This window comes from Danio rerio, chromosome 14, assembly GCF_052040795.2.
Source record: "Danio rerio strain M-AB ecotype USA chromosome 14, GRCz13ab, whole genome shotgun sequence".
Taxonomy (NCBI): Eukaryota; Metazoa; Chordata; class Actinopteri; order Cypriniformes; family Danionidae; genus Danio; species Danio rerio.
In genome coordinates this window covers 55895001-55911597 of record NC_141034.1, presented here as the reverse complement: position 1 = coordinate 55911597, position 16597 = coordinate 55895001, and the positions used below count along the sequence as shown (strand labels likewise).

The 16597-nt window shown below is 36.0% G+C and overlaps 3 protein-coding genes across 6 annotated transcripts in view; 1 reads left to right on the top strand and 2 right to left on the bottom strand.

The window, feature by feature from the left end:
* Positions 1–16597, bottom strand: part of rnf44 (ring finger protein 44) — a 325815-nt gene that overhangs the window by 101532 nt on the left and 207686 nt on the right. The gene's annotated exons all lie outside the window — the stretch shown is intronic.
* The window catches only part of unc5a (unc-5 netrin receptor A), a 716311-nt gene that overhangs the window by 591361 nt on the left and 108353 nt on the right, over positions 1–16597 (top strand). The window lies entirely within an intron of this gene.
* The window catches only part of pdlim7 (PDZ and LIM domain 7), a 114408-nt gene that overhangs the window by 16773 nt on the left and 81038 nt on the right, over positions 1–16597 (bottom strand). The window contains 2 exon segments of one of the 2 annotated variants that reach the window (NM_001328701.2): positions 9013–9258; positions 12712–12748. Of the exon segments in view, the coding sequence (NP_001315630.2) occupies positions 9162–9258; positions 12712–12748 (134 nt within the window). The 3' untranslated portion in view covers positions 9013–9161. 2 annotated transcript variants of the gene reach the window in all.

Below are 16597 nucleotides of genomic sequence, written 5' to 3'. Positions count from 1 at the left end.
TCAGTCTTTAGTCTTTGGAGAAAGTTATGAACAGTAAAATAACACAGAAGTACTGGGAGAACAGTTTATAGTTTAGATAAAACCAATGATGATTGAAATCACTATCATACGCATTTAACGAAATGAAAGTTGTGGGCAGCAATTACATTATTTAACCAATAGGTGGCGACAACCAGCCATCAAAACCATACCACTGAATAATGCCGCGGTCACTCGAGTTTGTGCGTGCGAAATTCTGTTGTACAGTGCTCCGAAAAGGGGCGGGAATAAACAAGATGATTAGACAATAAAAAAAGTGAGTGATCGGTTCATGATTTAAACTCCTGTCCAGAGAGGTCATGTTTTGATCTTCGATTGGTCTCACACAATCATGTGATGCGATTTCGCAGGTCAGAGATCACCAAGCTTAAACTTTCTAACGCAACAAACTGTGAAACTTGTCACGCGAGCTTGCTTTCCGTTCTGACGCATTCACGTGCGTATGAATGGAAGTCTATGGGGTGAAAAGTGAATGTGACCGAGGCTTTATTCTTGAAAAATTATCATCTAGCAATGAAACATGAAGTTTTATGAGTGAGTAACTGAATCATTTATTGAAAATAAAACTAAAAATAAATATGGGTTGTTCAAATGATAATGTTAGATTTCTGCATTTAGCGTTATCAGCAACAGTAGTGTTAGTAGCAGTTTTTCACAGTACTGAATATTTTACAGTTTATTTTCATTCAGCTGATTATTTCTTCATTTTATTTTTAATAAAATTACAGCTCATAAGTTCTGTTTGCTAAAGCCAAAAGTGTCTTGCAGTGCTGTTTCTGTAATAAAATGGAAAGCAAATGACATTTGTCTCCTCCCCTTTTTGAATGATCTGAAAAATGGTCTGATCCGTGACTTAAAAACCAAAATGTGATCTGCACCGTGATATTTGTGACCCGGTTACACGACTATTACACATCTCCTGCCATTCTCACCCCGGACTTAAACTATACCCCTGAATAATGTGCAGAGATGAAATCTTCATTTCTCCAATGCTTACAATGCATTCATTCATTCATTTTCTTTTCATCTTAGTCCCTTTATTAATCTGAGCTCGCCACAGCGGAATGAACCGCCAACTTATTCAGCATGTGTTTACCTCTGGGAAACATCCATTCAAAATCAAACACTAGAGACAGTTTAGCCTACCCAATTCACCTGTACCACATGTGTTTGGACTGTGGGGGAAACCGGAGCACCCGGAGGAAACCCAAGCGAACGCAAGGAGAACATGCAAACTCCATACAGAAACGCCAGCTGACCCAGCCGAGGCTCGAACCAGCGACCTTCTTGCTGTGAGGCGACAGCACTACCTACTGTGCCACTGTGTTGCCATGCTTGCAATTATATACAATAAAAAAAGCTGCTAAAACATTTTACTTTAACCTTTTTTTTTGAGCTTTTAAATTTCAATAATAAACCCCATATTTAGACAGTTGTACTCAGTCTTGTTTTAAACTTTATTAGATAAATAAATAATAAAAATGAAAAATAATAATAATTTGCATGACTTTAGTTAGACTAGATTTACCAAATAATATATTTTTTTAAATGTTCCAATTTCAATTAAACAAAATATATTTTAGACTTTGTCAAAATGCATATTTAATGTTGTATTAATTTATACACATTATATATATATATATATATATATATATATATATATATATATATATATATATATATATATATATATATATATATATATATATATATATATATATATATATATATACATATATATTGATGATTTTATTTTATGCATGAACGTATATATACGTACACAGAGAGAGATAAATACTGCAGATATGCTTTCCATGTTTGTTGATATAACCACTATTTTCTCCATGATGGACGTCCAGCGTTCTCCAGCCTCCAGCGCCTAAACTGCAGCTCTACACAGGACGTTTGGCCAGGGGAGAAATGGTCATGTCCACTTGAGCCTGCTTTCTCTCAAGACTATTTCCTCCACAGTCACCACTGGCTTGCTTGGTTTGGGACTTGTGGAGCTGCGCATAAATGGATTTATTCTTCAGTGTTTGGACTTTCAGCAGTGAATATTAAACCACACTGAACTGAACTTCAACACTGAAAACGGGACTGACACAGTTTCAATCTACTAGAACTTCTGTGTTGAGCACAGGGCCGGCCCGTGGCATAGGCAGTATAGGCAAATGCTAAGGGCGCTGTAGATCCAGGGGGCGCCAGAATTGAGCGTGATTAAGTTGGTGTTGTTTTTGATATTTCTGACACATTCAGTGATAGATGGCAATAACTCAAAAACCTCTTACCCTAAAAAGATCTAAAGTGTGTTTCCTACAAAAAGACAAAGCTGGTTATGTTTCACAGCTGTCTTTTTCTTTTTTCTTTGCTCGATATTACGACTACTGCTCCGTTTAGCCGGGGTTATGCATTTAGCCGGGAGAGCTCGCGCGGAGTGGAGCTCTCAGTAAGGGACCGTCAGAAAAGTGCTTTTTTTTATTATTATTATTTTTTTTTTTTTTTTTATTTTAAACACAACTCATTTTCTCTTAAATGAGCACAAACAGTTACTAAAGTACTCGAATGCTTCATTCATTCATATAGATCTGTGCATTCTTACATGAACACCTCTGTTATCAAACAAAACACAATGGGAGATCATCTGCTGCTCTTCACTAAATAACTAGTAACTTTAATCAATATGCAAATACAATTAAAAGTGAAATAGATTTTATAGCTTTATTTAATTTCTGGATAGGCCATTGATTTTAATAGGCTAAACCTTTTATTTTATTGTCAATATTTTCTAATGTTTGCTATGTATTCTATCATTTGAAGCTATTTGTTGTCCCATATTTTTTACATACCAACATTGACAGATTGCTAATCAATAAATATCTATAGTGCTATCTGTTAGTTTTAACGTCAGCTAATGTTATGGAAGGGCATAGATGTTATGGAAAATAGTAATAGTAATGTAACTACCCCATCATTCCTTCCTCAAGCAAATGTGTAAATATTAGATCTATTCAGCGATAACGTTAATTGCATTAGCATATTTATCTGACGTTTTCCCAGCTTGTAGTAGACGATCAAAAAGCGATTTAGTTTCTTATGACTACACTAGCAGTGGAATTTACTGCGATGTGACGGGGCGCCACCTGAAATCTTGCCTAGGGCGCCAAATTGGTTAGGGCCGGGCCTGGTTGAGCTGCTTTGACACAATCTACAGTCTCCACTCTCCTTCCTAATCTGCAATTGCCTCTCAGGCTCCACCGCTAACTGTACTAAAAAATAAAAATAAATCACTAATGTTTTGCCTCTTACACTTTACACACCTGAAACTTGCCTACAGCACTTATTCATTGTTGCACTTATATTTGTGTAAATTGCTTCCTTGTCCTCATTTGTAAGTCGCTTTGGATAAAAGCATCAGCTAAATGACTAAATGTAAATTTTTAAAGTGCTTGAGAAATAAAGATGAACTGAATACTGATTATTATTATTATTTATTATTACTGCTTTATCCTAAAACTTTGATAGTTAAATGTACATTTTATTCTGGTTTATTCTTATTTTTAATTTGAATAGTTTTATTTATTTATTTATTTACTCATCCATTCATTTGCTACTACTTTTTACTGTGTTAACTTTATAAATGTTGACAATACAGTAACATTTGTCATGCAAATAATGCAATTATTGAATTGAATTGAGAGAGACCGAGAGAAGGAATTAAATTCAGTGGGACAAGACAGAATCAAAAGAGCACTGTGGATTTATTAGATGTGCAGATATGCGTTTATGTATTATTTGTATATGCGCATGTGTGAGTAAATCATTCTGAGAACACAGAGAATCTAAGTGGTCTTAAAACCTTCCATAGCTGTATGACATTGACTAATGTCAGTATTACTTGCACATTGTTTTGGCTTATTTTAATGCTTGTTTTCTCTCATCTTAAATCATCTCGGGGCCCTCCTGGAAGCTATACTGATGAAGCCTGCGTGGTTTTAGATTACATGTTCCCCCGTTGTGGCATTTATGAGCATTACTTCATACATCATCTGAATGAAATGAATAAACATATCCAGATCCTGCACTTCATCATAAATACATGATCACGCAGGAATAACACACGCATGTGCTTTCGAGATGCAGGTTTGTGTGTGTGTGATTGTGCCTATCTGAGTGTGTGTGTGTGTGTGTGTGTGTGTGTCATTCATCATGTTTGATGGTTCTCAAATGAACTCATATAGTGAATTTCCCCAAGCATAAACAGATGATTCATCCACACACACACACTCAGCCAAACAAGTCTGCTGTGTCTCCTTTGCCAAATTCACTTATAAAAATGAAAACAGTTGGAGAAAAGCGAGATAACGAATGATTAAATCTCGAGCTGAAGATTCAGAGGGAATAAGAATCAACACAAACTGATTCCAAACAACGGCTAATTCATCTGTTGTTTGCACAAATCTCAGTATATCTCAGTTCCAAACCCTAGTGAGCTGCCCACCTAGGCTGTATTCCTAGGCATGATCACAACAGGAGTCATCTTCAACGCAGAGAGCAACAAAACTACACATTTCTCACCTTGTTTTGTCCAAAATCAAAGGATAAAACTGTCAATCCCAGAATGCACTGCACTGAATTTCATCCAGACGGCTACAGAATTGTAAGCATCATTTTTCCATTTACTTTTTAAATACTATTTGCTTTTGTGAAGCAATGCCTCGAGCATCAACACACAAACCCCATGACTAGGCCTTCCCGGAATCGGATTTTTTAATCATTAATTCTGTTTATTTACTTGAGTAAATGTGTGTAAATCTATATTTATTCAGTTTATTTCAGTAATATTATTGAATAATGTGAAAATGTTCATCTGATTTATAATAATAATAATAATAATAATAATAATAATAATAATAATAATAATAATAATAATTCCTAACATTTATATAGCGCTTTTCTGGGCACTCAAAGTGCTTTACACAATGGGGGGTGGGATCTCCTCATCCACCACCAGTGTGCAGCATCCACCTGGATGACGCGATGGCAGCCATTTTGCGCCAGACCGCACACCACACACCAGCTAATTGGTGGAGAGGAGACAGTGATGAAGCCAATTGAATATGGGGATGTTTAGGAGGCCATGATGGACAGAGGTCAGTGGGCAGATTTGGCCAGGATGCCGGGGTTAAACCCCTACTCTTTTCGAAGGACATCCTGGGATTTTTAACGACCACAGAGAGTCAGGACCTCGGTTTAACGTCTCATCTGATAGACAGCACTCACTGAGCAGTATAGCGTCCCCGTCACTATACTGGGGCATTAGGACCCACACAGACCGCAGGTTGGGCGCCCCCTGCTGGCCTCACTAACACCACTTCCGGCAGCAACCTAGCTTTCCCATGTGGTCTTCCATCCAGGTACTGACCGGGTGCAGCCCTGCATAGCTTCAGTGGGCGACCATGTGAGAGTTGCAGAGAGCTAGCTGCCGAATGTACAATGATTTATGTACAATGCAGTGTGTACAGTATTATTTTCTGTCTTTTAGTAGATATATGACAAACTTGCTTTATTTACCAAATAAAGTGGATCTAATTGGAGTTGCATTTTAAGCTTTAAATAAAAGTTAAAAAGCTATTCTTTTTTATTTTATATATTAAGGTTTTAGTTTTGAAACTCTCAAAATAATTCCGCAGAAATCCACAGATTTTTTGCCAAAATTCTCTGCAGAAATAGCAAAAAAACGTCCACAGATTGTGTCTGGCCCTGCCCATGAAACAAATGTTGACACACCTGCCCTTTCATGATGTTTACAGAACAGTTACTAATAAATGCATAGGTTTTAGGAAGGAAACTAAGCTTTTTGAACATTAAGATTCAAGACACAAACATATTTGACTGTTTTGTGCAATAAAAGGGTTATAATTGCATAGGCAGTTTATTAAATTTCATTAATTCCCATGGTTTAATACTGGTAACTCAGAAATAATGGATTTTCAAGAATGTCAGGCATTTATATATTAAGTTCCTATTCATTTTTATCAAACAACATGTACAGTTTTTAACCGTAATAAATTTAGTTATGTGTAATTTTACCTATTGTTGCCTATGCAAACATATGCCAAAAACTGGGGTGTGATTCTTCAGAAATCATTCTATGTGAAGATTTGCAGCGACAAAGTGTGGAGTGTGCATGTTCTCCCCGTGTTGGCGTGGGTTACTTTCAGGTGCTCCGGTTTCCCCACAGTCCAAACCATACCTGTCAACCCTCCCGTTTTTTCCCGGGACTCTCCTGTATTTTACAGTTCTATCCCACTATCATCCAGTAAAGGTGTTTTCCCGTATTTCTCCCGCTTTTTCAGTCTTTCTCTGAAGAGTCGAGCCTCTCTATACGTAACCATACCACCGAACCACCAGGGGTCGCCCCTTGCTCTTAAATGGGAGTCTGTTCTGTGCTTTCGCTTTGTTTAGGCACAAAAACACTTTGAAATAAGTTTAAAAATGGCGCGATTCCCTTCCTTTTCATTACAGGTGCCGTCACCCCTCCTATGCAATCCTCAAAACAGTCATATAATGGTGTATGACTGTCAGCTGACGCGCCGTAAAAAAAAAATAGAAGCCGTTTCCCAAACAGATTCTGTACACGCCATTTGAAATTTAATTCAATTCAATTCAGCTTTATTTGTATAGCGCTTTTACAATCTAGATTGTGTCAAAGCCGCTCACATAAATGGTCGTAGTAACTGGTGTAGTTCAGTTTTTAGTGTTCAAGTTCAGTACGGTTCAGTTTAGCTCAGTTCAGTGTGATTTAATCCTGTGTGATGTAAATGAAAGCTAAAGTCTGGCTTTTGGGTGTGTGTTGAAACAGACATATAGACATAAATAATAATAATAACATTTAAAGATGTCGATCTTGGTGGGTTTTTATTTCAAACACAACTAATTTTGTCTTAAATGAGCATAAAAAGTTAGGAAAGCAGTCGAATGCCTTCATTATAATGTGTGCATTTTTAAAGTGACACCTAATCAAATGGATAAAATCTAAATATAAGTTTACATGGACATCAGGAGTTTATTTATTGCCCTTAATCTGAATAAGACAATAATATGATTAAAATGTTTACATGAGTTACTTTGAATGTTCTGTTTATGATCCCGTTTTACATGTTAAAGACTGATTAACGTCATCCCATCACCGCGCTTTCCACATTTCCTCTAGTTTCATGTAATTTCGGGTGTTTCATTTTTAATTTTTCAACTTTAACTGCAGCTCGGCAGTTTCACTTTCATTCAGCAACATATAGTTCATGCCGCCCGTGCATATTCTGTGCTTCTGAATGGCTGTATTTAAATTTATGTCATGTTCAGTGTTTTGTTTGGTGCAAAACAGCCAAATTGCTTATCACTGTAAATCCCACCATGTGGCATGTTGTTAGGACACAGGGTTACAATATAATCTGCTCACCTAATGTTTACGCTAGTAATATTTATATTATTTGCTAATTAATAACCACCTCATGTGGAACTGAATCTGCATCTGTCTGCTACTGTCCACCGGAGGTCACATTTCAGTCACGGACGTGTACTTTGAGAGACTTCCTGACTGAATAAATGAAATATGCCAGGTTTCAACGCTAAGGATTTTTTCTACTGGGCCAAGTATGCCAGTGGTTGAGGTTTTTACTTGCCCTGACAAAATTTTCACTGGCCCCACAAAAAAAAAAAAAAAAAAAAAAAAAAGTATATAGCTATTTCTTAGCCACATATTTTAAATAAAGTGGCAAAATAATGTCTATGAATCTAGAATTTAAACATTTTAAAAATGTTAATAAATGTATAATGAACAGAATTAATTGGATTTTATGCAAACGAAAGAGCAGTATGAAAAATGTGCTGGTATTTTAGTGCAATTCTAAATTATTTTTATAAAAATGGCTTGCCAAACCGACAAAACTTTTATTTTATTTTTTTTCTCCAGTTTCTTAATTTTGTACCCATGTAATTGTCTGCTTCCAAGACTTTAGAAACTGACGTTTTCTTTTAGCCTCATAGTTAGATGTTGCCATCTTTTCGCTGTAATTGTTGTTACCATGTTACGAAAAAATTGCATGCTCACCGTTACTGGCCGATAGGGGCCAGTAACTATCCTGTCTACTGTCCCAAGCGTCTTTCACGCTGGCCCCGGGCCACCGGGCAGTCCTTATTGTTGAGCCCTGTATGCTGTTTTTCCACCAAGGCAACCCGGGGTGTTGAAATATAATTGACTAAAGTGGCACTGCCAGTTAAATGAACCAAAACAAAGACAGACGTTCCAGCATGTAACACATTTTCAAAGCAGAATATCGTCAGCATTGTTTTTCAGATAAACAAGAATGTTTACTGAGCATGTTTCTGAATATCTGCAAACATATTATGGTGTTTTTCTGCTTTAGAAAAGTCTAAAACTTACATACCTCACTTTTAATGCAATATGCTAATATTTTTCTGGGGGCAAAAGAATGTAAATATTCTTTAAACTTTTTAATATTTTGGTTTAGAGCATGCAGAGTTTGAAGGAAATGAAGGAGGACAGCAGGAGAGTTTCACAGTGTTTTATGTACTCAGAGACACGAGTCAACGGATTCCTTCATCTTATTGGAGACAGAACCAGAGGAAGAGCGATCAGATCACATTAGAACACTGAACTAAGCTAAAGTACAGTCAGAAGGGGGAAAATAGCATGAAATATAAAGAGAGAAAGACACAAGAGGGACAACAATCAGATAGAAGCAAAAAGAAAACCTTCCTGCGATCGACCTCTGAACAGCCACAAAAAGAACAACAACAACAACAACACAACTTTCAGCTTGTAGAAACCACATCACAGCACTATGTCACACAGATAGATAGTAGGGCTCGCTTTTGCATGGTTTTTCCCAAGTTTTCCTGCATTTCTCATCATGTTAGTTTTTTTTTCTCTTTTTAACTTGTATTTTTTACTTTTTTTTTTCGGTTAGCTTCATAACCCCCCCAGTCCCCATTAGTTTGTCCTGTTTAGCCGGGCTCGCTGTTCACCCTCAGCTGGCACGCAGTGTTTCGGAGATTTCGTTTTGTGTGTAGATCGACTGAAATGGCAGTCAGTTTGCCGTTCAGGACTTGATGTTGAGGGCACGGGCAGATCTCTCGTGATGCCAGTCTCTCAGCCTGGCATAGCGGGGACTCTGAATCTCAGTGAGGAACTTTTCCCTGTTGTTGGGTGCGTGACAGACATTAGGAGAGAAAAACACACATACAAAGAGACACACAACAGAAGGGAAAGAAGAAAGATCGCATTATGCTACAGAAGTCTATGTTGCACAACAATAATCGTTTATTATTGCATGCTGTAAACGGCACAGTCTGAACAAGAGCAGAATCATGCTATTTTTATGCAGGCCTCTTTAAATGCAAATGAGCTGCTGCTCCCCGCCCACTTACCATGGAAGCCTTTACAGCCAGTGCCTCGGTTAGGGTTCTTTCACACCAAGACTTTTGTTTGGGAACCTGTCTCGTTTGCCCAATTGGCGCTGTTTATTTGGCATATGTGAATCCACCAATCGTGTTCGGATCCGCGCCAAAACAATCGCTCCGAGACCACTTGAATGAGGTGGTCTCGGGTCCATTTAAACAAACTCTGGAGCAGATCGATTGTATCGAGAAAGTGATACGATCTGAGCCTGGTTATATCACAGTGTTTTATGGATATGTAATAGGCATACGGCTATATGAAGAGAGAATTATGAGCAGGGCGAGAGGTCATTCCAGACATCCCAAGTCTCCTGGAAGTTTCAGTAGTCTCCCGCAAATGCAGAGACTCCAGGATGCCCGCAAACTAGTTATAATCTCCCCTGGAAACCGTGCTTCTCCCTCCCGGTCCTCAAAAACGTTGCACACTCTTCTCACCCCTCGCTCTTCAGACACATAGCGCGCATTTGTCAAACATCACCAAAGCACTACCACCCCCCTGACAGCAGACATCCCAAGTCTCCCGGAAGTTGCAGGAGTATCCCACAAATGCATAGAGACTCCCGGATGCCCGCATATGAATTATAACCTCCCGGAAATCACGCGACTCCCACCTGGTCCTTAAATACGTTGCATATCCCTCTCCACCGCATCCCTCCTATGTTTTGCGGGCAACTCACCCCCACAGCTCTTCAGGTACGTCTGTACTCGGATACATCGCTCACTCAAACCAACTCCCCATCTCCCCACCCCTTCCCCCGGAAATGACTTTTCCCAATTTAGGACGTCTGTGACAGCTGAGCAGGAGTCTGTAAAACAAACCGTGAAACTGGAGAGTTTACTGGCAAGTGACTTGTTTTAGCTCTTTTGGTCCGTTTAGGAACTCTGCCGTGTGAAAGCGAACCGCACCAAGAACAAAGAGCAACAATTTGACAATTTTAATCACCGTTTTGGAACAACTGAATCGAGGTGTGAAAGCAGCCTGACTCTAGAAACAACAAAACAAAACATCTGAAAGGAAGGTGCTGAGACTTATTTCAGGATGTTGATGTACTTCAAACTCAAACTAAATATCGAGTAGGGGGCGGGACTTTCTTTTCACGCATCACACAAGGTTATGTCAAAAGCACACAAACACACACAAGCTGGCATTGACTTCGGATTATAAGAAGTCACATGTGCATCAGTGCATTAGATCTGTAAAACAACTCTGATGACAACACACTACCAACACAACCATGTTAAACTGAGGATACTGTAGCATGTTTGATCCCAAAAGAAAACGCAAGACTACAGTGCAGGCAATTGTGTTAATTCACAAACAGTGTTCCTGATATACAGAATAACTATTGGTGGAGTGGATTTGTTCTTCGTAAGTTTGCAGATACTCAAACAGCAAGCAAAGATCAATTCAGGACCACACTGAATCTGCAGAATTTCTCAGTCAGTTTTCCTCTTGAGTGTAATGAGAAACCTGCTGAATAGATCTGAAGCTGAGTGTAAAATTGGTTTACTTTTTAAAACAAACAGATGTGCCAAAGATCTTTAAAGTGTGACAGAAGGAGGTATTTCATAAAAAGAAAAATACAAAAAATGTGGGTGGAGAAATTTGGAATAAAGTTTTAAAAATAAAACAAAAAATTTAATAAACAAAAATAAATACTCACTTTTCTTTTGACTTGGTCCCTGATTTATCAGGGGTCACCAGGGCAGAATGAATCACCAATAAATAAATATAATAATACATATATAATAAAAATAAAAAAAAGTTTTAAATGAAGAAAATTGACATTTTTCAACTATAAGCTTCATATTACTGCATTAACTGCTATGTATTTGAAATAGTTAATAAAAAAATTACTATTCATCTACATATACAGTCATTTCTACAATACTATTCAGTATTTAAATAAAAATCTGGATCTGTACTTTCACAGATGCATGTTTAAGTATTAATGCTATTAAATGTAAATATTTATTAAATTATTATTATTATTATTATTATTATTGGCGGCATGAAGTCTCAGTGGTTAGCACTGTGGTCTCACAGCAAGAAGGTTTGCATGTTCTCCCCGTGTTTGTGAGGGTTTCCTCTGGGTGTGTGTGTGTGTTTCCCAGTACTGGTTATAAAACATATGCTGGAATAGTTGTAGGTTCAATCCACTCTGGCGACCCCAGATGAATAATAATAATAACAATAATAATAATGTGGAAGTTTTAAATGTAAGAAAATGGAAATTTTGCACCACAAACTTCGTGTTAGGTTTTAATGCATTAACTGCTATGTCTTTTAAAATGTTTATAAAAATTGTACTATTCATCTGCATATACAGTTGTTTCTACAGCACGTTTTAAGTGTATATAAAAAAAACTGGACTGGTTTTTCAAGAATTATTGCTATCAAATTTAAATACTTATTAAAATGCATTATAGTGTTATTATTATTTACACAAATACACTATAAAGCAGTCAGAAATAATTGATTTTAAAGTAGTCAGAATGTTCTGGCCGGATTTATCGACTAAATTATTTGCTCTCCTTTATTAAATTACTTATTTTTGAAATAAGTGATGTTTAGCAGAGACGATTATATTCAACATTGAACATAAACATCTTTAAAATTTATTTATCCATGATGACGGGGCATGATATTTTACTAGCTATTTTTCAAGACACTATTATTCAGCTTAGCACAATTTAAAGGCTTAACTAGGTTAATCAGGCAAGTCCTTAATAACAGTTAATATTAATACTGACCTGAGCAGTTTTTACTTTTGATTTTTTTAATTCAAGCCAAATTTAAAAAATTAAAACTTTTTAGAAGTTTAAAAATATATTAGAAATGCTATGAAAAATGTCGTTGCCCAGTTAAACATCACTTCAGAAATTAAAAAAAAAAAAGAAACAAACATTTCCCCGAAAGGTTAGTCGCTTAGTCTGTACATCAGGATCTCTCTGTGAGACTGTACTGGCCATAAGTATTCTGCAGGTGTGTGTGTGTGTGTGTGTGTGGGTCTGATTAAATGCAGTGGATGTGTGAGGTTTTACTGCAGACACTCAGATCAGACAACAGCTCATAATGCAGATCAAAGCAGACTTCAGTGCTCCACCGCAGAGATCTGAACACCGTGATCTCTTAATGAGCAGCTAAAGGTCAAACCACACGCACACACATACACATACACACTTCTTTACCTGGACCGTTTCATGTTCTCATCATCTGGGTCCTGCACTGAGAGAAGCAGGAGAAACACACATCAGACCAGCAGTGGCAGAAACTAACCAACTACAGTAATTAAATATGTTTTCTCAATTAACCTTACACTATAAAGCAGTTTAAGTCATGTGTACTTGACTATATTGTTAGTGTGGTATGAATACTTTTACTGTGCTATATTGCTTCAACCTGCAGTTTACAGAGATTGGAGTAGAATAGTCAGTTCTGTGATTTCAGTCCAATCAAAATTGCGTATACAAACAAATGAAAGCAAGACACGGACGCTTTATAAATGCAGAAATGATGTACAGTGTGATGTATTAAAGTTATTACTGTTAGACTGTTTAGATGATGAAGATGAAAATGTCGACTGCATGATGACTGAAATCCCCAAATTGCCTTGAACAGTCACTAAATGCACTACAGAATGTTACGTTTTCACACACACACACAGCATATACAGTATTCCATCAGTGCTACAAGAGCTTGGCTTGTGGCGCCATCTGCTGGACACAGTCTGTCACAATAAATAACTATTATTGTGCAATATATTGTTACAGAAATTATTGCAATTAATGATCATATAAAATGATCATTATATTATATAATAATCAGCATAATGCAATATGCAAATAGACATAACCTCTTTAATAGACAAACACACATTTAAGAAATGTAGATTGTACATCACCATTGTCAATGTTGATATTAGGACATTTGCTTTTTTTAAACATTCAAATAACAGAATCTAAAGAGACGGTCCCACTTTATTTGAACAGGTTTTAATTACTCAATACTTAAAAGTGGACTTGAGGTGGAATACGGGAATTGAGGGGTAGATTTAAAGGCAATTCATACTAAGAATCATAACTAGAACTATTAATATAACTACATTAGTGCCACAGTTTATTTTTAGTTTATGCTTTTCTTTATGCATTCCCCCTTGTAACCAGCAGGTGTCATCAGTATGCTGCATTTCTAACACTTCTGACCAGTGAATCCAGCTCGTGTAATCTAATCAAACAGTGAATTAACAAGTCACAGTCAGTGTAGAGGAATAAAAACAACACAAATTTACTTCCCTGCAGAAAACACAAAGATGACAAAACTATACTGAATGTTGAGGGGACTATTATTTTCATACTATAGTTAACTAGTCTGGTTTGCATAACTTCTATAAAAATATTTAGCATTTCCATATCATGGCATACGTAATTATTTTCTAGTTTTTCATCATCTTTAAATTATCTTTGAAAAGAGAGCTTAACATCAAGCAGAGCTTCTCCACAATGTTGTCTGAGGTTTTAAATTGTGCAGCTGCTTTATATTTGAATGGATTTATGACACATGCCAGTGTTTTTTTTTTTCATTTATAACCTGTAAAAAAATAAACAAATACTATAAAAGTTCTGACAGGGACCTCAATGAAATGGTTTCTACTTTATGGTTATGGCTGTGGTCTGAACTCTGAACCATATTTACAACAATGTCTTGATCGTTATCTTTATAGATATTATGACTGGTGTGATCTGCCCCTTAAATATGGGTTAAAGTGAAAGAAATGGGTGAACAGTACATTAGAAGTGTATTTACAACAATAAACTAGAGACGTAATTGCATGCAGATTATTTTTAAAAGTACATGTAAATGCATGTACACAAGTACATTGTACCAAATTATTAATAGAAATAGAAGCGTTTAGTAATTAAGGCCACGAATACAAAGTGGAACAGCTTATTTAGATTCTGTAATTTGAGGTTATAAAAGTAAATGTCCTAATATAAACTCTGACCGTGATGTAGGATGCAAACGTCAAAAGCAGTGCATTGCCCTAAAACTTTAAAATTATTTTCAAAAATAAATGTAAGATATAGTGCTCATGCAGTATAAATAAGTACAGCCCCTTTGGACGATGAATATTTTGATCAATTTCTCAGTGAATATAGACAAACAAAGCAGCTTAATTAAACGGTTATATTCTTTAAAATAAGTTTGGTCACCAAACATCTTTAGAAATAGAAAGATTATACAATTAAATTTAAATAAGCTTTTTGCAAAAACAAATACATAAAGTTTAAACAAAATTTGATATATTTTTATGTTTCTCTCTGCTTACTAAAATTTTAAAATATTAATTTGGGAGTACGAATGTTTGAATACAACCATGATATTACGTTTTGTTAGATTAGCTTCAGTTTTGGCTTTGGTAGGGACTAATCTAATATTTTATATATATATATATATATATATATATATATATATATATATATATATAGTTGAAGTCTGAGAGAGAATTTTTCGCCCCCCTGATTTTTTTCCTTTTTAAATATTTCCCAAATAATGTTTAACAGAGCAAGGAATTTTTTACAGTATGTCTGATAATATTTTGTCTTCTGGAGAAAGGCTTATTTGTTTTATTTCGGCAAGAATAAAAGCAGTTTTTAATTTTTTTAGCACTATTTTAAAGGTCAATATTATTAGTCCCTTTAAGCTTTTTTTTTTCCGATAGTCTACAGAACAAATCATTGTTATACAATAACTTGCCCAATTACCCTAACCTGCCTAGTTAACCTAATTAACCTAGTTAAGCTTTTAAATGTCACTTTAAGCTGTATAGAAGTGTCTTGAAGAATATCTAGTCTAATATTATTTACTGTCATCATTGCAAAGAGAAAATACATCAGTTATTAGAGATGAGTTATTAAAACTATTATGATTAGAAATGTGTTTAAAACATCTCTCCGTTAAACAGAAATTGGGGAAAAATAAACATGAAGGCTAATAATTCTGACTTCAACTGTATAAAAGAACAAATATATTATCCGCTTGTTAAGTGTGACGTCAAGCGAAGCGGCTTCCAGGTCCAAGCGATCCATCAAACTGAATGGGGGGACTAAATGGTAATAATACACGTTTACGAAGCGCTGTAATACTTTCGAAAATCATGATCACAATATATATTTATATATATATATGTATGTATATATATATGTATCCATGCCTATTATCCGTTGGCCAGAAAGTGATAAATTGTTTATAAATTGGTAAAATGTTGGTATTTGTGATGCATCAAGTCCAGAGACTGTTGTGTACACCATGATTTTAAATAAAATTCAATTTTAAAGTGTGATATGACTGAAAAGTGGCCATAAGCAAACATTCTCAATTCAACCGAGTAGCGGCTTGGACCTGGAAACAGTATTCCATACGTCACAACTTAACAAGTGATAGTAAAGCATCCTACACAACATATTAATTAAAAAAAGAGACCTGTGAGGGCAAAACACATTTATGCTGAGCACCGTGTATTGTTCCACCAAAAATGACTGAGCTCATATCCATGTTTTGCTTGATAAGTCGATATATTTTTGCAACAGGCTTCACTACGCTGCTCTTTTCTGCTTTTCACACGAGTGCAAATCCCAGCCATAAAGGAGAAAATCTCTGCAGTCACCCTTTAAGCAGATAGAGGACATTACCCACTTCAGTCTGATCTGAGATCCTCGAGGACAGGATTTTATGCCCTCCTACACTCAGATTAAACTCTGCCGCCACGCAAAACACCCGATTTAGGAGAGAAATGGGTTAAGACTTGAAAAATAAAGGCTGAGAGACACTACAGTACATATTCTGTGTGATGATAAAAATATGGAAACCAGAAGTGCAGCTTATACCACAGAAAACATACATAAATGCTTTAAAATGTAAATTTCTTGGGAATTTCACTCTCACAAATACAAAAATTAACATTAAAAAATTGGTAAAAATAAATGTATAAAAAATCTTTGAATAAACATGAAATTTAAAAAGTACTTTATACAAAATAAAAATAAAAAACTGGTATCCAATTGAATGAATAAAATG